At 48.3% G+C, this 20,789-nt stretch overlaps 1 protein-coding gene across 1 annotated transcript; it reads left to right on the plus strand.

Moving 5' to 3' along the window:
• Nucleotides 1-1,092: 1,092 nt before the first annotated feature.
• Nucleotides 1,093-8,086, plus strand: Sox7 (SRY-box 7). Its single transcript, XM_021182321.1, has 2 exons — nucleotides 1,093-1,407; nucleotides 5,147-8,086. The coding sequence occupies exons 1-2, from the start codon at nucleotides 1,170-1,172 to the stop codon at nucleotides 6,049-6,051; spliced, it is 1,143 nt and encodes a 380-aa protein (XP_021037980.1). The 5' UTR covers nucleotides 1,093-1,169; the 3' UTR covers nucleotides 6,052-8,086.
• The last annotated feature ends 12,703 nt before the right edge of the window (nucleotides 8,087-20,789 follow it).

A 20,789-nucleotide genomic window follows, 5' to 3' on the forward strand; every position in this document is an offset into this window, starting at 1 on the left:
TCTTCCGCTCAGACTCTGCCTCTTTCGAAGGTCGCCTCTGTGGAGCCTCCACATGGGGTGGCGCGCCATAAATATTTGTGGGTCTAATTCCAGGAACTTGGCCCCCCGCCCCTGCCGTGTTTCTACAGTGGGGTGGGTCTAAAGCAAGTTGGCTCGTTATTTCACTCGTTCGTTCATTCACTCATTCGGCAGTTTTTGAATGCCTACTGTGTGTAGGTGCTGATGTAACAGCCAAAGTAGCCGCGGTGTGCCTTAGGGTCTCAAGTTCCTGGTCCACAGCTCATTCAGGATGCGGGAAACCGAGAAGGCTCCACTGTAAGGAAGTAGTTGGGACACATAGGAGCGGAAAAGCGGCTCCTCTAGAGTCGGAAGAAGCACCAGAAATGGATTCCACAAAAGGGCTACTAGCAAGGAAGATGCAGACTCCGACTGCCGGGGGCAGCGGCAGGCAGAGTGGGATGGGGGCAAAGACAAGAAGAGGAAAATCGGATAGCAGAAAACCGGACCCCTCTAGAGATCCACAGTGCCAGTTTAGGGAGGTCAGTGCGCAGAGTCCCTAGTCTGGTGGATCCCACATCCACCTAAGACCCTTGGTGGCTGCCCACGTTTACTGGAGCGAGATGACCCAAGCCATAGGTGTGATCTGTCCACAGCAGCATACTTGGCCGATCTAGGGACATTGATAGTCAGTGTCTCTCCTCCTCGAGTATCCTGGTGTAAGCTGTTTGAGTTCGGTTTTCCCTTGCGGGAGTTTTGGTGGAGTCTGGTCCCAGCGCGGAGGGCAGCCCAACAGTGGAACAGGGGCTGGACCTGACTCCTGCGCCAAGCAGTGGTGACTTCGAGCCGTGGGCGCGCTCCTCCTGGCCCTGCAGCACCTGCACCGGAGCGGGATCGGGGCAGGCTCGGGAGGCGGAGGGGCGGACAGGGGCGGGCACCGGGGCAGGCCCGGCCCCTCCCTCCCCCTGCCGGCAGGTCGCAGCGGGGACGCCGCGGCGGGGCAGCCGGGAGGGGCCGCGCCGCCCCAGAGAGTCATTGGCGGACCCGGTGGCCCGAAGCTGATAAATAAGGGCCGAGCCCGAGGCTGCTGGCCAAGTTGGACGTCGCGACCCGAGCGAGGGCCAGGTCAGCGCCGGTCCCACGAGGCGAAGCCAAGTGACCTGCGTTCGGCCATGGCCTCGCTGCTGGGCGCCTACCCGTGGACCGAGGGACTGGAGTGTCCCGCCCTGGAAACCGAGCTGTCGGATGGGCTGTCGCCGCCCGCCGTCCCCCGACCTTCAGGGGACAAGGGTTCGGAGAGCAGGATCCGGCGGCCCATGAATGCCTTCATGGTGTGGGCCAAGGATGAGAGGAAACGTCTGGCAGTGCAGAACCCGGACCTGCACAACGCGGAGCTCAGCAAGATGCTGGGTAAGTGCGCGGGACGCGAAGCTGGTGCGCGGATGGCGCGGGTGACAACGCCGTTCGGAAAGGTGGGGAGTGGGGGTGGGATTTGAACACAGACACCACCAGGGCCTGAGCGGGCCACGGTGAAACTGGTGAAACCAGTGAAACTTTAGGAACAGCGCGGGGCTCTGGACTGGTCCCTTCTCCGGGCCGCGGAGCTGAGACTCGGGTCTCAGGAGCCGGAGCGACCGGCGGCCGGTCTCGGGGACTGGAACTAGGGTTTAAGGACTCAGAACCCGCGTTTGCTGGAAGACTGAGGAAACTCCACTCCTCACGTTGTAGACTGGGAAAATCAGTAAGAGATATTGTCACGGAGAAAAAGATAACGAACGTACGTCAGTTGAGGCCTCACTGAGAAACGTCCCTGTTTTAAACTATTTAACAGAAAGAAAAAGAAAATCAGCAACAAAAGATGTCCTCCAGAATAGGCTGGGTTCGCTTATCTATTTATCGAAGAAGTGTAGATAACTTGAAAAGATATTTCGAGCAGTTGAGAGGGCCTTTGAATCTCATCGCTTCTTGCTTATAGCTATGGTGCTGTCCGCAGATAATCCTGACTGGAACCAGACAGGCCAGAGAATTGGGGATGAAAATGCTAAAACGGTTCCAAGGAACCCGTTCTTGTTGGATTTTCTATTCTCTCCAGTACTCAGAGCAGGGGTGGGTGGGTTAATATATGCATTACACACACACACACACACACAAACACACACACACACAAACACACACACACATTTATACACCCACATATTAATTAAACATGTTTGTGTTAGTGAGTGTATGCGTGCACACTCGTGCCACCATGAGTGTGTGTGGGGTGGTCAGAAGACATCTGGGAGGTGGGGAGTAAGTTCTTTCTTGCCATCATGTGGGTTCTAGGAATTAGACATCCATATCTTCAGGCTTAGTGGCAAATGCCTTTACCCACTGAATTAGTCTCAAAGCCAAAAAACTTTCAATCTCACCTTACTTCAAATCTCTTTACCCTTCAACGTGGTTCTTATTTATTGTAACCAATAAGATCCCTTCAAAATATTTTGTTTGCAGAGGGCACCAAGGCCTGCCAGGAGAGGCATACAGGCCACTTGACCCCACCCCGCTCGGATGGAAGCCCTTCCCTTTTCCGTAGGAGCCTGGGCTCTTTCCTCTTTCAGAGTCACAGAGCGAGCGCTGGCTTTCTGCTGGTAATAGGCCTGAGCCTAGAGAGATGGCCCAGCTCTCTGGCTGTCTGGAGGCTCCAAAAAGCACTTGGTGAGAGTTGTGGGGTTCCAAGCATCTCTTATCCAAATCTTTGGCCAACTCTGCCCAGTGTGTATTGGTGAGCATTGCCATTGGGCCTCCTTCCTCCAAACAAAATAATAAGCCTGTACATTCCCCATTCTGTTAGCATGACAAGAAATAGACTAATATCTACAACCATTTTTTTTTTATCTGAAAGCTTATATTGTTTTCTTTTTTAATGAATTTTATGAATCCCTCTTTGGTTCAGTCCCAGTTGGGGAGAGAATGTTTTTTATTTTTGACCAGGTTTCTGAGGAAGGCCCTGGTGGAGATAGAAGGGTGGGGAACCTGGAAAGGAATCCAGGCTGCCTTTTTTGGGGGATGAGGACAGGGACAGAGATGTGGGAGACAAACCTTCCTGTGGACTAATTCTATCTGGAATACAACTGCAGGCTTTCTGAGTGTGCAGTTCATCTTGCAGAAAGGACTGTCTTTCCTCCTTTAGCAGTACAGCTCAAAATGGGCGAGGGGAAAACAGCAGCTCTTCGCTGCTTGTTAAAGTAGAGACCACGCAGCGCCTGCTAGCAGGGGCAGCTGCAGCCCCCGTGTACTCCTCCTTCCTGAGAACGTTCTTCTTTTTCTGGCCCATGCGAGGGAAGGCACGGACGAGAGACTCCCAACATTTGCCACTGCAGGCTTCCCAAACGTCAACCTTAAAACCCAGGTAAAGGATTTTTAGCAATAGAAAGTGAACTATTTAGTGTACCATGAATACATTGAGGTGTGCCTACTACATGACAAATGAGAAAGTGTATCACAAATTAGACATTTGTTAGGATTTAAAGTGGAAACCGTGTTTTAGTAAGTCTAGTGCATCTGGGTACGTTTGGGGACCAGAGCCACGTTTTATAGTCAGGCCACGGTTAGAGCATGCGGTGTGTCTGGATCCTGGACATCTTGCAAAACTAGTGCCATCTCTACATCTGGTGCTGTGGACACTCTTTGAGACATACTTCTAAGTGACAACTAATTGCAACAATTGCAGATAGTGGTAGCTTCTGCCTTTGAGCGTTCAGTGTCCTATAATATTCTGACCCATGGAGCCAGCTACTGTGGGCAAGGGCAGAAACCAGGGCAGGGTGTACATACCCTGTGCTTAGCCACAGTGTATTATTGTACCCAGTAGGGAGACATGGCCTCTTTCCTTACAGGGCTTAACCGGCCAGATGCCTTGTCCTCTTCACTAGAGGGTCTGAAACTTGAGGGTACATTAGAGTCTAGAAGAGCATGCTAAATTTGCAGATGCCTACCTCCATTTTAGTGGGCAGCAGTTTAAATGGTCTGTAAGTGATCCTTGGAACTCTCTGGAGCAGGGCTGCGTTCCATTGAAAGATGGAAGTGGTGTACCAAGGTGGCTTGTGATTGCAAAGGGACAGACAGGTAGGGTACGGTGAATAGAAAACCAAGTACATGCAGCATTTTAACACCGGTGAGGATACACAGAGAGGAGACTCCTAAAGGGGAGAGCCGAGCCCTGCGTTGGAAGCAGCACCTGTTATAATCAGAAAGATGGAGACCAGGGGGCAGTTAAGGAGCTTGCCTCTGTGGAGAGCTGTGGCTGAGAAACTGTCCTGCTATGGTCTGAGAGTCCTAACTCCACGAGAGAAAGTGGTAGTGCACACACATACGTTCGAGGGTCTTTGTCTCGTCTCTGTCTCTCTGTCTCTCTGTCTCTCTCTGTCTCTCTCTGTCTCTGTCTGTCTGTCTGTCTGTCTGTCTGTCTGTCTGTCTGTCTCTCTCTCTCTCTCTCTCTCTCTGTGTGTGTGTGTGTGTGTGTAAATATTAGCTTACAGGCTATTCCTATATCTTTCCATAGAGTGTCTATTTGACCCTCAGAGGTGAGGAATAGTTATTTATGAGCCTGAACAAGATTCTCTAATCTACTTCTTGATGACACGATTGGCTGAAGCTGGGTTACCGCACTTAAGAGACACAAGAGATATACATTACTAAACAGCATGACATGCCTTCATAAGTGGCAGGGAACTTTCATTAAAACGCACAAATAAACACAACTGACCCCTAAAGGATTTAAGAACCATAGTCAATATTACAGTCTTTAGATTATTTTTTCTGTTGCTGACCATTAGGTCGGGTAGGACTTCCCTGGGACGCTCACGGTTTGGAATGGTTGCCACATCTGGTGGTTTGGGGTGAGATGATGATTTCTAAGCACTTTTCTCCAACATTGTGCGGTGTAAACAGGAAGAGTCGGTCCAGCCCCTTCAGTGCGTGTGTGATCTGGGATGAAAAGAGCCTAGAGGCAGGTGGTGTCCTCTGTATCCGTGAGAGGGGTCCAGTGGGTGGGGTAGGGGTCAGAGGACAGCAATGGGATGCTAAGAAGCAGGAGGCTGAAGTAGGTGCGGAGGCTGAACCAGCACTTTGGAGTCTGAGCGTGCCTTTTTCTGGTTTGTGTGATCAGGAAAGTCATGGAAGGCGCTGACACTGTCCCAGAAGAGACCCTATGTGGATGAGGCAGAGCGGCTGCGCCTGCAGCATATGCAGGATTACCCCAACTACAAGTACCGGCCCCGCAGAAAGAAACAAGGCAAGCGCCTCTGCAAGCGCGTGGACCCTGGCTTCCTCCTGAGCTCCCTCTCTCGTGACCAGAACACGCTGCCTGAGAAAAATGGCATTGGCAGGGGGGAGAAGGAGGACAGGGGTGAGTACTCCCCAGGGGCCACCTTGCCTGGACTGCACAGCTGCTACCGTGAAGGTGCAGCTGCTGCCCCTGGCAGTGTGGACACGTATCCCTACGGGCTGCCCACACCTCCGGAGATGTCGCCCCTGGATGCGCTGGAGCCGGAGCAGACCTTCTTCTCGTCCTCATGTCAGGAGGAGCATGGCCACCCCCATCACCTCCCCCATCTACCAGGGCCCCCTTACTCACCGGAGTTCACACCTAGTCCCATCCACTGCAGCCACCCTCTAGGTTCTTTATCCCTTGGCCAATCCCCAGGGGTTTCTATGATGTCCTCTGTTTCTGGATGTCCCCCATCTCCAGCCTATTACTCCCATGCCACCTACCACCCTCTCCACCCCAACCTCCAGGCCCACCTGGGCCAGCTGTCCCCACCTCCCGAGCACCCTGGCTTTGACACCTTGGATCAGCTAAGCCAGGTGGAACTTCTGGGAGACATGGATCGCAATGAATTTGATCAGTATTTGAACACTCCTGGCCACCCTGACTCTGCTGCAGGGGTTGGAACCCTCACTGGGCATGTCCCACTCTCCCAGGGGACTCCCACAGGCCCTACAGAGACCAGTCTCATCTCAGTCCTGGCTGATGCCACGGCCACGTATTACAACAGCTACAGTGTGTCATAGAGCTGGAGGAATGGAGCCTGGCCCAGCCCTGCCATCCCCTCCTCCCTATGAAGCACTGAGCTGAGCAGAAACTGTGGCGATGCCACTCCTTGGTGGCAGGAGGTCAAAACTGCTGTTCCAGAGCCTTCCGGTCAAAAGCCAGGATCCAGCGCTCCTTCTGTCCCTTTAAATGTGTTTTGTTGGCTTCACCCAGGAAGCACAGCCTTGGGAGCTGTGTGCAGTAGGATTTCCTAGCCGCTCTACACCATCAGTGTAGCTGATGGGGAGAAGCCCAGTGCATTGGAGTTCCTGCTTTTGGTGTAGCTACTTCTGATCTGTGGTGCTCCCAGTGAGATGGACCCTGGGCCTGGGGTCCATCTGAGTTCAGTCTCTAACTGGCAAAACCCCACTCTGGCTTGACCAGCCCTGACTATTCTCTCCTATACAGTGAGGGTTGGCTTCATAGCCAAGCCCTCGCTCTATGGATCTCCAAATTACAGCCCTCTCAAGGCCAAGGAAAGTGTGAATGACTGACTGCCCAAGGACCCAGGTATTCTGCTTTCCTATAACACTGTCCACAGCCACCCTAGAATTCCAAAGAAACTCCTTCAGTCGAGAAAAATATTCACCTTTGGTCTGGCAAGATGGTGTGGGATGTCTCAGTGGGTAAAAGTGCCTGCTGCCAAGTCTGATGACCTAAGTTCTATCTCCGGAGCCTACATGGTGGAAGAAGAGAACTGATTTCCTGCAAGTTGTATTCTGACTTCCAAATGCACGTGTGCCCCTGCATTATATGTGTGCTTGAGCATGCTCACATGCACACACACACACACAATGTAATTTTTTTAAAGGAAAAGATCTACCCTGGTTCAGAAAATTAATGAGTATGTTCAACTGCATCACTGAAAGCAAAATCAGATTAGAACTTGTTTTTGTTTTGTTTTGTTTTGTTCTGAGACAGGGTTTCTCTGTGTAGCCCTGGCTGCCCTGGAACTCACTGTGTAGACCAGGCTGGCCTCAACCTCAAAAGTAAGCCTGCCTCTGCCTCCTGAGTGCTGGGATTAAAGGTGAGTGGCACCACACCCAGCCTGGATTTTTTTTTTTAATATATACTTTAGATACATTATTTTGTTACATACATCTCAGGGGACTACAGTGTGAGAAATGACCTTATGCAGGCTTGCCTGTCCGCAACCCTGTGTCCCAAGGTGTGTGCCCTGATTTAGCTTCTTCTCAACTGTAACAATGTCTCATCCCCTCCTCGCAGAATGAACCAAAGAGCTAAGAACCTAAAACGTCTGTCCACGAAGCAGCAGTGTTGGGATGTGTTGATTTCTAGAGCAGAGCTGTAGCATACTCCTATCTACAGATGCAAAAGATGACTCTCTGCCCCTTGCTCCCAGGAGGGCTTTTCTCTCTTCTCTGTTACTCTCCCTCCAAACTGGCCCCTAATTCCAAGGGCCCCTCGCGTGGAATCCCAGGCACGATTCCCCTGGCCATGAAGGGAACTTGATTCTTGTTTCTCAAGTAGATACATCAGAACAATCACCTATCCCACGGTCCTTTGGCTGTCCCAAACAAACACCCTGTGACACCCAAAGATGTTTCTGAGCTTTGGTCGCACCCCAGACATTTCCATCCCCTAAACCTCCGTTGAAGGAACATACGGAACACTAAGCTGACAGACTCTTGTCTGCCCTTGGACACGTGTGTATTGTTGCCTTTATAAAATGTGTTTTTATATTCTGCCATTATGTCCACCTTATATTTTGTATTGTTGACAGATCCCCAAGAAGTCTTATTATAATATCACTTATAAGATATACTTAATCTTTATGCTATTACTGTATATACCATTTGGTAATAAATAGTGAATTGTTGACGATGTAATTGACTGGTGCCCAGTCCCGGATGGATATTAATAATCTCGTGAAACACTATCACAGGCATTAAGCTACTCTGTTCCATTTTTTTCAAGAAAACTGAATATGCATGGAACAGCTATGAAATTGATTTGTCAAAATGTTTAATTTAAATAAATTTTTTTTGTACCTTCACCATTCTATCCTTTGAAATAGTATTTTTTTTTTAAAATTTCATACTAGGTCTCAGTGCTACCTGTAATATTGTTTGTGTTATTTTCTGAGTCGACTTTTTTATTTTAAGGAGTTTTTGTTATATAGGGTTTTAAATTTCTTTATGAGTTGTGCTGAAAAGACAAACTTTGATTCTACCCGTTAGTGCTGTTTTTGTTGACATTGGAAAAGGAAAGCCATAGCAACCCACATGAGCAGTTTCTCCATGCCTATTCAGTAACTGCATGCTTCCCAAGTCTAAGCAAATGACCATCTTGCCCTCTCCCCTACTTGAGTGGTGTAGCAGTATGCAGTGGCCCTCTGGACTGGACAGCATGCTGTCGGGGAGACAGGCACACAGCCTGGAATCAAGGTCTGAGACAGCTGGGAAAGCCCAGGACGCACACTCAGTCAAAAAAGCTCCTGGAAAATCAGCCTGGCTCTGTCCCATGTATGGCACCTAATATGGTCCTCTCTTCATGTAAAGAAGGAACTTGTTTAAGTCAAAGGTAGCCATGCCCCTTCCCATGCTCCTCTGGGCCAACGAGGGCCCTCCTGGGTTCTGCACATCCTTCTCTGCTGATCATAACCCACACTCATTATTCAGTAGCACCTCATTGTTGTTGGGAGTGTTACCAAAGGTTTCTGACCTGTTTCTCATCCACAGCCCAGGTGGGGCTCGTCATTCCCACCACATTACACAGACAGGGACACTACAGTTCTGAGTGGGAGATGGCGTGGGACTCACCACCCTCCTAGGATGTTGGCTTCAAGCACCCATGAGGCGCATTCGTTGGGAGCATTCATGGCTGAGGGTTTAGTGCTTCTCCTTGGTCCTGGTTTGGGTGTTGGAGATGTGGCCTCATGTTGTGGCTCAGACTGACCTGGAACTCACTAGGTAGCCCAGACTAGCCTTGGACTTGTGGAAACCCTTCTTTAGCCTCCTTGGTTCCATTCTCTGTGCCTCACTGGGGCATGGATTCAACCGCTCCTCAATCCATGACCATCTCAGGCCAGAGAAGAAGAAAGCAATTATGGGTGACAATTGAGATGACACAGAGCCGTGCTGCTCTGCACCTGGCCAGTGGTGGCCATATGCAGAGATACACTGAGGTACTATACTTGGCTATACTGAGCTCTGAATTGGCAGTATCTGGTCAAGGTATGCCCCTTGGCACTGCCAAATGGGCATGCATCATTGTAACACACAGTGTGGTTACACTGTCCATGCCGATGAGATGGCAAGAAGAAGGCAGGAGGGTTCTCTGTTCTGAGTGGGACAGTGTGGGAACCAAAGTCTCTGTGGGTCCCAGCTCCCTGTGCACCCTGCCAGTGGTACTCAGGTTACAATGTGACTGATGTCATCTTACAGGATGACAAGCCATGACAGCAAGTTGTTTTTCTAAAATGCTGACGTTCCCATGTCACTCTTTGCCTTAAGGTCTCTCTCTGTTGCTGTTCCTTAAGCAGCGAACAATAAAGGGGACCCACTTTGTGGCTGAGGAGCCCTGTATTTCAACTCCCACTTGCTTATGTGCAGGGCAGTCTTTATTTTCACAAATGTTGTAGAAAGGGAAACACTTGTGTTCTTTTCTCTAAGACACACCCCCCACCACTACATCTCCTGCCAACTATACAAACTTCAGGCTTGTCATATCTGCCCAGCCCCAATGTTAGTTCCCCAATGGCCGAGTCTCTCCTTTCCAGAAGTTTCTCTCTCGGCTTCTCTTTTCTTCTGGTGGATCTTGCTGCAAGAATACCAACCGGTCTCTGAAAATACCATCCTTTCTCATGCATCCATGTTTAACCATGCCAGCATGGAGACCCTCACACTATTGCCTGTCTAGTGATACCTCATACAATGTCCAAGTGGCAGGTCCTTATTCTCCCATGGACCCTGGTAGCTACAGCGACTGGCCAACAATGAATTCAACTAGATTGTGTGTCCTCCATTGCCAGACCCAGAGTAGGTTTGAGAACCCTAGTTGGGTTGAGTAGTGGTGAAAGACCCCCCATCCTTCTGGGTCCATCCTCCTTGGAACTATGTCCCTAAGACCTCTGGTTCATGTGCCTCTCAGGTTCATGTGACTGAGGTAGGCCTGCACCTGCTGCAGTGTAGAATGGAGAGATAGGTTGAAGATGGAATATGAGCCTTCCTCTTTGAATAAATAGTATTTCTGCTTTCTTCCCAATGGAAAGGGGAGAGAGAAATGAAAAAGGCCATACCCATTCTGTCCCATTTGCTTCTGTGTTGCTACAATAAAAGACTGACCAAAAGTAACTCAGGGAAAAAAGGGTTTATTTGGCTTACACTTCCACATCATAGTCCATCAAAGCAGGGACCTTGAGGCAGGAACTGAAGCAGAAGCCATGGAGGAGTGCTACTTATTGGCTTGCTTTGGGTGGATGGCATAGTTTGCTTTCTTATACACCCTAGGACCACCTGTGCAGAGATGGTACCACCACAGAGGGCTAAGCCCTCCTACATCAATCATTTATCAAGAAAACACCCACAGCCAATTCCTCAATTGAATTTCCCTCCTCCCAGGTGACTCTAATCTGTGTCTAGTTGACAAAAAAATAACAAAACCCCACAATATCTAGCAAATGTTATCTATAATCTATCTATCTATCTATCTATCTATCTATCTATCTATCTATCTATCTATCTATCATCTATCTATAATCTATTATATCTATCTATCCATCCATCTATCATCTTCTATAATCAATCATCTATATATTATCTATCAATAATCTATTTATATGATATATGTATATCATCTTTTTCTGTCTTTCTTTTTCCATTTCTCTCTCCCTTTATGCCTCCTTTCTTTCTCTATTTGTTGCATTCACTCATCTGTGCGTGCACACACACACACACACACACAGATTCATCCTACTTCCTGTCAGTCTGTTATCTTTCTTTTAATTATAAATATAGACTTAGTCTTTAAAGTAAATTTAGGAAAATAAAGTTAGCTCTCATCCAAAACTTAGAGCCATCATTAGTTTTTTTTTTTTTTTACATATATCCATCTTGCTTTAAACGTTTTTGGTCTATATATTCATATGTCTTTTATAACAATTATTTTACTCTTTAATGTTAAATTTTCCCCATATCATTAGGCTTAGTTATTCTACAAAGCTGTTTTCTTCCTGCTTGATAAAATTCTAATAAGAACATGGAGAGCCTCAGATGGGCTTCATCATCCACCCATCCTGTTGTGTAGCCAGTAACACTAAGGCTGAGACAGGAGGACAAAAGATCAAAAGTTTGACACTATTTTAAACTACACAGTGAGACTCTGGGTAAAACAAGAAATATGGGACAAGGAGAAGGAAAAACAGCAGGAGAAAAGAAAAGAAAAGGAGAGAGCCATAGAAAAACGGAGAAAGAAATTGCCCCCTTGCTGTATCTACTTCCCTATCGTTGATTTTATGTGTGTCATCTCCTGTTCCATTTTCCAGCTTACACGGTTGTATGTACTATGATTGTGATCATGTGGACACACAACCCACTGGTAATAGCTTGTTCCAGTCAACACCCTAAGGTAGGAGTTGGTCAGTGACAACTAGCCTCCTCTGTGGCTACACAGAACTTCAGTGAACCGACACCATAGTTTACATATTTCACTTGGCCACCCTATGAGACATCACAGTTTACATATTTCACTTGGCCATCCTATGACTCTCTCCATAATTGGATTGTTCAACCTGCTGACCCAGTATCAGGATGTCATTTATAAAGGCTATACCTCAACCTTAAAACTTGCAAGAAGAATTTATTATATTTTAAGTAGCTTTATGGTTATCTGTTGGGTCACATATATAGCTATACTTGCTAGCATATAAGTAGCTTAGGTTAGACATTACCTACAGTTCCTGGTACAAAGAATCTGAGATGATCCTGTGGATCCCACAAAGAAGAGCAGATACTATGTGAAGGCTGGAAACCCCTGGTGACCTTTTGTCACTGACTTTATGTGACCAGACTCTTGCTACCTCCATTTTCAGATGCCCTGGTCACCCCAGAGGCCCCAAGAAGGCAGTTATTATGTTGTAGAGGTGATGAGATCTACATGGTAAGGCTGTGACTTCAAGGTCACAAGGTCGTGTGGAGGGTGAGTGACTAAAGAAGTCCACTTGCCCATGTCTCTTTACCCCATTGGTTCTTATCACAGAAATGGGGAAAATCTCACAGCTTCTCGACCAGATCTCAAGAAGCTAGAGATCTATCTATCTATCTATCTATCTATCTATCTATCTATCTATCTATCTATCATCTACCATCTATCTATCTGAAAAGATAGGAATACCAGCCCTGCCACCCCATCTCAAGATGCTGGGAAGGCCAGAGAACATGTGTAACGTTCTGAACTGTGCTCAAGAGAACAGAAGAGCGGTGTTACATCCTACTGCTACCTCCTCAGCCATTATAATTTAGAACTCTTAGTATGCATGGGGGTTCCTGTGGATTCTCAAATCCCCTGTGCTCAGGCCCCATATATCACAGGGTGCAGTCCACAGTTAGCCTGAATACACCTTCAGAGATTTTTACATCAGATGACTCATGATACCTAACAGAAAGCTCTACTATGCGACCTCTCTTTAGGTCAGGCTCTTTGGAAAATGATAAATAATGACTGGGAGCAAAGCCTACCCAGGCTCAGTGCTGACTGACTGTCCTGGGTAGGACACCAGCAATACTGTGAATTCTTTCAGTCTGAGTGACCGAGTCTGCAATATGACCCACTTGATTGCCAAAGTCTCACTGTGATTGCATTGTTTTTTATTTAAAAATTTTTCCATTAATTTATTTATTCATTATACATCCCAGTTGCAGCCCAGACTCCTCTCAGTCCTTCCCTCCCATGGCCCTTGCTCCTCTTCCCCCCTCCCCTTCATCTCTGAGAGGGGTGAGGTTCTCCCTGAGTACCAACCCATTCTCACACCTCAAGTAACTGCAGGACTAGGTGCATCCTCTCTCACTGAGGTCAGCCAAAACATCCCAGTTAGGGGAACAGGATCCACAGGCAGGCAACAGAATCAGGGTAAGCCCCTGCTTCAGTTGTTGGGGGATCCACATGAATATCAAGTTGCACATCTGCTGCATATATGCAGGGGGCCTAAGTCCAGCCCTTATATGTTCTTTGGCTGGTGGTTTAGTCTCTGGGAGCCCCAAGAGTCCAGGTTAGTTGACTCTGTTGGTCTTCTTGTGGAGTCCCTATTCCCTCCAGGTCCCTCAATCTTTCCCCCAAATCTTCCATAAAACTTCCCGAGTTGAGCTCCATCTAATGTTTGGCTGTGGGTCTCATCTGTTCCATCAGCTGCAGGGTGGGGTCTCTAGGAGGATAGTTAGGCTAGGCTCCTGTCTGCAAGCCTAACAGAGTATCATTAATAATGTCAGGGGTTGGTTCTTGCCCATGGGATGGACCTCAAGTTGAGTCAGTCATTGGTTGGCAATTTCCTCAGTCTCCTTGACATCATTGTCCCTGCATTTTTTGTAGGCCGGACAAATTTTGGGTGGAAAGTTTTGTGTGTCGGTTGGTGTCCTTATCCCTCCACTGGGAGTCATGCCTGACTACAGGAGGTGGCCACTTCAAGCTCCATATTCCCCACTGCTAGAAGCCTTAGCTGGAGTCAACCTCAAAGACTTCCTGGAGCTTCCCCCATCCCAGGTCTTTGGCAAGTCCTAGAGGTGCCTTCCCCCCTGACTTCTATCTCTCCCAGCCCTCTCTCCCCAGTTCTCCCTACATCTCCCTTTCCACTCCCCATTCCCTCTCCCACTCAGTTCCATCCATCCATCTAACTCCAATGGCAATTTTATTTCCCCTTCCCAGTGAGATTCAAGCATTCTCCCTTTAGCCCTCCTTGTTATTTAGCTTCGTTGGGTCTGTGTAGCGTGGGTATCCTGTACTTTATGGATAATATCTACTTTTCAGTGAGTGCACACTGTGCATGTCCTTTGGAGTCTGGGTTACCTCACTCGGGATTTTTTCTAGTACCATCCATTTGCCTGCAAATTTCATGAAGTTCTTGTATTTAATAGCTGAGTAGTATTCCATTGTGCAAATGAACTACATTTTCTTTATCCAGTTGAAGGGTGTCTGGGTTGTTTCCAGTTTCTGGCTATTATGCATAAAGCTGCTGTTGCATTTTTAATGGAAGGGACTTGGAACTAGAAAACTCTCACCCCAGCTCTGAACCCTTGGGGGAAAAATTCCCCTGGCTGAGCAGGAGGCATCGTTGCTATATACCCCATGTTAGGTTTGATGATGGGGTTCAGTGAGGTAAAGATTCACCTAAGGGTAGCCAGCTGAGGGGTCGAGGTGGAGAAGAGGGTAAGGAGCTTGGAAGAGGGAATATGACCAGGGGCTCCAGCACAGGACTCCAGGACATCCTCTGTGCGATGAGGTCCAGAGAAGCTAAACAGAACACACTGCACTCACAGCAATTAGAGAACATGCACAACAGGCAGCACACAAAACACACTTGGGACAGAGTACACACACATCATGTGCACACACACTACCTGTATCATCACACAGCAAATATATGTGTGCACACATACAGAGCATGCAACATACATACATAGCATGGACACACATACAGCACATAAGAGTACTTGCACAAAGCATACATACACAGTACACATACAGCATATAGCACACACATAGAACCTATGCATATATCACATACACATGCATAATACATCCGCATATCACACACACAGTGCACATACATCATGTAGCACACACACAGAGCCTATGAATATAGCACATACATGTGTATAGTACACCCACATACCACATACACAGTGCACACACAGCAAGCAGAACATACACAGAGCCTATGCATATGTGACATACATGTGCATAGCACACACACAGAACTTGTGAATATAGCACATACATGTGCATAATACATCCATATAGCACATACACAGTGCACACAGAGCAAGCAGAACACACATAGAGCCTATTCAATGTGACATACATGTGCATAGTACATGCACACAGTGCGCACGCGTGTGCATGCACGCTTGCGCGCACACACACACACACTGCACATGCAGTGGGGGCACACAGCACCTAAGCAAGCCTCTTTTATGCTTAGAGAACAGCTCAGGGGGTTAGGCAGGCAGAGAACCCAATGAGTAGTAGCTGCTGAGCTTTTCCTGCCTTGAGAGCTGCTGTGACCAGGAGTGGGAGGAAGTGACCAGAGCCCAGTGTTTCCTGTCTGATAAGGCAGCCTCTCCCTATAGAGCCTGGCCACCACCTTCAGGCCAGCCGCCTCGGCCGCCACCAAGAGAGCCCTGCCCAAGGAAGGGCCTCCTAGGAGGAAAATCTCTTCTCCAGATTAGCAGAGCTCTGTGCCTTCCTCTCTGTCCGCCTGACTGTCCCCAGCAGCCACAGGAAATGCAGGGATCTGCACACCCAGGGGTCCCACCTAGGGACTCCGCCTGTCTCAGAGTCCCACCCTCTGCATCCCCAGAGACCAGAAAACTTGCCCCCTGAGCCAACTGTCAGAACATCAGAACTTCTACTAGCAGAAGCCAATCAGACCCCACGCCTGGAATTTGGGCTTCAGAAACCATGTAAATTGTTCAGTTACCAAAGAACCCACCTCCTCCCAGTTTCCCAGCTGCTCATCTCCAAGGGACATCCCAGGAGAGGCAGATGTGGGCTCTGGGTGTAGATTTGTACCCCCACTTTCTCTGACAGCTCTGAGGGGCTAGCCTTGTCTTTTATTGAGCTGCCTTTTACTCTCAGAAAGCAAATCACAAGATTCTAGGAGTTAACCCCATCTTTAGATTTGCGGGCTAGGCATCTTCAGGAGCAGCAGGAATGCTTGTCCAGTGCCCCCCAAACCCTGAGGAAGAACAGGCAAGTGAGCGGCCAGAGGAGGGGTCTCTTGTTTCCAGTGTTTTCTCTAGCTGACCCTAGCTTCTCTTCCTATAGGAAAATCTCTGGATCCTTCTCCTGCCTAATCTGCCATGGTGTCGGACCAGACTCTGCTCTTTGGAGTGGGATATGTTAGGGGTACAATAGGTATAGGCTGTAGAGGAAGGGCTTGCAGCTCAGAGCTCAGCTGAGAGTGAATGAAGGAGGATCTGGTCCTGTGAGGCCTGTGGCTGTTGAGCTCACAAACCCAGGTGACATTCCTGTCACACACCCCGCCCCTTTCCCAGGCCCATCTCTGGTTAGGGCATCTCCCCAAAGTGGGTGGGAGATCCTTATATTCTGGCCATTCTGTCCTGGTTCAGAGTTGACTCCTTTAAAAAAAAAGATTTCCAAAAGAACTGGGGGAATGGCTGAGTCAGTAAAACAGGAGGACCTGAATTCAGTTCCCAGGACACCTGTGAAAAAACTGTATGGCTGTGGCATGGGCTTGTGATCTTAGCTCGTCCCTGGGGCTCACTAGCTAGCTAGCCTAGCCTACATGTGGAGGTGCAGGCCAGTAAATAATCTGACCTAAAACCAAAAAGTGGCTGGGTTTAGTGACACACACCTTTAATCCCAGAATTCTGGAAGCAGAGTCAGGTAGATCTCTGTGAGTACCAGGACAGCCTGGGCTACCCAGTGAAGTTCTATTTAAAAAAATAAAAACAAGGGGCTGGAGAGATGGCTCAGCAGTTAAGAACACTGGCTGCTCTTCCAGAGGCCTGGAGTTCAATTCCCAGCAACCACATGGTGACTCACAACCGTCTGTCATGGGATCTGATGCCTTCTTCTGGAGTGTCTGAAGACAGAGACAGTGTACTCACGTACATACAATAAACAAGTCTTTAAAAAAGTAAAAAATAAGAACAAAAACAAAAAAAGAGTGGGTGGCAAAGTGACATCTGAGACTGTCCTCTGTCCTCCCTTCTGCATGTACTTTTCCTGTGTAAGTATGCACACACATGTGCACGTGCACACACACACACATACCACCCACAAGGCTTGCTTTCTGCCCTGAGCTGGTATGCTCAGGCTTGATGGGGACATATTTGCGTCTATTGGGCAAATGTTCTTGTGCACACGTGCGGAGGTGAGTGTGTGCTGTTGTAAGTGCTTGCCCTTGTTACACTTGCTTGTTCCTTTATTCAGTCCAGCCATCCTGACCCAAGCACAAGTATGCCCAACCCAGATAGGGGAGGCTGGTGCTGATGCTTGTAATGGTCACCCAGCTGGATAGCCAGAGGGCCACATCCTCATGGCTGGCCGCAGACTGGTCCTGAGTCATGAGGCCAGATCCCCACCCCTTCCCAGCAGTCTCTGCTCCATTGGCTCAGGGTCTACTTTGATCCTGGAGTGAGTCTCCTCCCAAATGGGCAAAGCCTCAGGTTCTCAAGGCAGCTGGTGGGCTACAAGAGGAAGGAGGGAAATTCCCTGGGAAGCAAGGCAGATGGCCAAGGGCCAATGTACAGCTCAAGTTTTTTAGCGTGGGAAGCAAATCAGGGTCAAGGTATTTTTCTCTAGTGTTCTGCCAATCCAGCTCAGCCATCCAATTGCTGTGTGACTTTGGACAGTTGCGTACCCTTTCTGTGCCTCCCTAAATTAGGAGGCAGAACTCATAGTGTCCTAGTGCTAAAACACCTTACTTTTCTGAACTGTGGAAAGATCTTTTTAGTCCTTCCCTGCTCTGCCCCTGGCCTCTGTATCAGGGTGATCTCTATGGTGGTGGTGGTGATGGTGGTGGTGGTGATGGTGGTGGTGGTGATGGTGGTGGTAGTGGTGATGATGGTGGTGCTTTTGGGCAAGAGCTCAGCCAGGTGAGGCTTAGGAGCTGCACATAGCTGGACTGGCACCAGAGCTGCTGTATCCTGACCCTTAGTGCAACTCAGTCAGCATCCTGGCTGCTTCCATTGTCCTGGCTACTAGGGTATGGCATGAATCCCCCAGACACCTGGCCTGGCTCCATTCCCATGCATCACCACCCTGGTCCCTATCTCCTGCAAACAGTGCTCCGTTTGTCCACATCTGTTTCTCCATCTCTCCACCAGCCTGGGTCAGCTGAACAGGGTGGGACAAGAGGCCTTGATGGTCTGAATCCTGTTCACAGGTTCCCCTGCTGGGTAGATCCTGGGGTTCTGCTGCTAGGCACAGTGTCTCTGAGCCCCTGCTCTCTTGGATTCTATCCTGCCTATCCTTGTTGCCCTGGGCCTTTCCTTCTTCCAGGTTAGCTTAGTTCTGCTAATGAAATGAAGCCTGACCCTTTCTGAGGGTCATTTTCATGAGGTTTCACCTATTTTCTTAGCCTGAGCTGGTGTCCACAGAAATTATACAAATAGGATATCCGTTACTTCACACCCCATGGTCTTAGCATATGTGGTTCTCGCCTGCTGAATTGCCCTCCTCCACATCTTCACATAGAAAATTCCCAGTTTGTGCCAGGACACTGGTTCAAGTGTTTCCACCTTTAAAAGCATCATTGACATGCCCTCCACTCCCCAGGCCTGCTCTCTCACAGTCCCCACCAGAGCTGACTGGCCCCAGTTCTGTGTATTCCACAGTCATTTGCACATGGCAGTGTACTGTGTTGATGCCAGCTTTGTAATTGTTTCTTCCCACCAGTTTGGGAATGTGTTTATCTGGGAAGGACATCACATTGATCTTTGTGGCATGTACAGAGAAGGTGTCCTGTGGTGGTTGCAGAATGGATAAGAACTGCTCAGGCCTGAGAGTCCCATTACTCTGCCTTCGTCCTGAGCTCTGTCCCAGCTTAGAGCTCTATCCCAGCCCAGGGTTCCATCCTAGTCCAGTGGCTTTGCTTTTCTGCATCTGTATTTTTCTCTGCAAGGTGATATTTCTGGACATCAGAGGTAGCACAGAATCAGCTGGAGTAGCTGGGGATGATCCATGATGAGAAATAGCTTCCCAGTAATGTCACCCTCTAGTGATCCCGGAAAAATCTAATGTTATCCTGAATTCTGATACTTCCTAGGCTGAAGCCACACCCTACCCTGGCACCATGCATGAGCAAAAGTGCTTTGGAATGCTGTTCTCACCAGGGTATGGCTAGGTAGGAAATCTGTGCTACATGGGAACAGACACACATACTCATGCACACAAATGCACACACACATATACAGACACACATGTGTACATGCATCTACATAATACATATACATGCATTATATATATCCACACATACATATGCACACAGGCACACAGATTATATAGATGCACATATATACATACCTGTACATGCAATATACATATATACACATGCATTACACATGTGTACATGAACACACATACATATAAACACATGCATACACACATATATACAAACACACACATCTATATACATCTACATATAGACCTGCATGCATTATACATATACACATGCATATTTGCACACATATTATATAGATATACAATATACATATACATATAATTTACACACATATATGTATGAATTATACGTGTGTGTACATGTACATATGTACATGTGAGCGCACACACATATATACACACAGATACACATATGAATACAGGTGCACATATAAAACACATGCATACACATACACACACACACACACACACACACACATTCTCGGGTCACTAAATCTTGTTCTCTCATTGATCCCTTTGGGACAGGGGAGATCCCTATAAGCTCCATATGCAGTGATGGATGCTGTCTACTGATATTTCACTATGTTCCTTCTAGATGTTTTTACAGTCAAAGTCTATGCTCACCCAAAGTCTCTTTAGAACGTTGAGATTCTTGATTTGGAAATACGCTGCTTTATTTCTGAACGGTTCTGGGGATTGAGCTCAGAGCCTTGCACAGGTTGTGTGTGTGTGTGGGGGGGGTCTTTACCCCTTAGTTACATCCCAGCTCTTAGAAACTGGCGTTTTTGAGAGTGTGGCAAATTTGTGATCTGCCTCCCTCACCCTCTTCAGCTTATTCCCAGTGTTCCTGGAGCAGGCTGGGAACTTGCTTTTTAAATGAATAAATATGAGTTTGAATGTCTTCCTGATCACTGTCTATACTTCTATGGTGAGTGAATACCCTGTGTTAAACCTGCTTCAGGTTCTTTTCCATGGCACTGCATCCCAGGATGCACTGGGTTTGCTGAAGGAATAGGAGCCAGGTCCCGTTTCCTCTACTGCAGGGCCCTAGCAAGCACAGAACCTTACCCACCTTTCCCAGCCTCCAGCTGAGTCTTCCCACTGGCACAGACTCCTCCAGGAGACTTCCCAAATGGCTCCCACCATCAAGAGGTTCTGGAGTTTTCCTGCCAGGATACAACACAATTGCCAGCAGCAAGTCAGTCTCGTTCAGAAATGCTGGAAAGGCCCGTCTGGGCTCCAGGCCTAGGCCCTAGTGGCCGGGGTGGCAGGGATGCCCACTTTCAAGCTTGGACCACTGCCCTGAAGGGAAGTGACTGTGTGGAGCCTTGCAGGGTGAGTCAGTCACTTGGCCCTGATGTCCTGCAGTGCTGGGAATAAGCCTGAGCCAGGATAGCCAGGCTCAGCCTCTGACTTGTACTATCTTGCTTAACATGGAAACCTCTCTTCCTGGGAGGAGGGACCAAGGCCCTGGGGTTCCTGAGCCTGGAGGTGTCTCGGTTTTCTGTAAACCACATGGGGTACTTGTCCTGTGTGTCTCTCTGACAGCTGAACCGTGGCTTTGTAGGTTCTCTCTCTCTCTCTCTCTCTCTCTCTCTCTCTCTCTCTCCCCCTCCCT

Source organism: Mus caroli, chromosome 14 (assembly GCF_900094665.2).
Source record: "Mus caroli chromosome 14, CAROLI_EIJ_v1.1, whole genome shotgun sequence".
In the NCBI taxonomy this organism is placed as follows: Eukaryota; Metazoa; Chordata; class Mammalia; order Rodentia; family Muridae; genus Mus; species Mus caroli.

Bases quoted from the DNA above. Each gene is read 5' to 3' on its own strand.
- Sox7 (XM_021182321.1), top strand. From the start codon at position 1,170: ATGGCCTCGCTGCTGGGCGCCTACCCGTGGACCGAGGGACTGGAGTGT. The intron at 1,408-5,146 runs GTAAGTGCGCGG...TTGTGTGATCAG, and splicing joins GGAGCTCAGCAAGATGCTGG to GAAAGTCATGGAAGGCGCTG.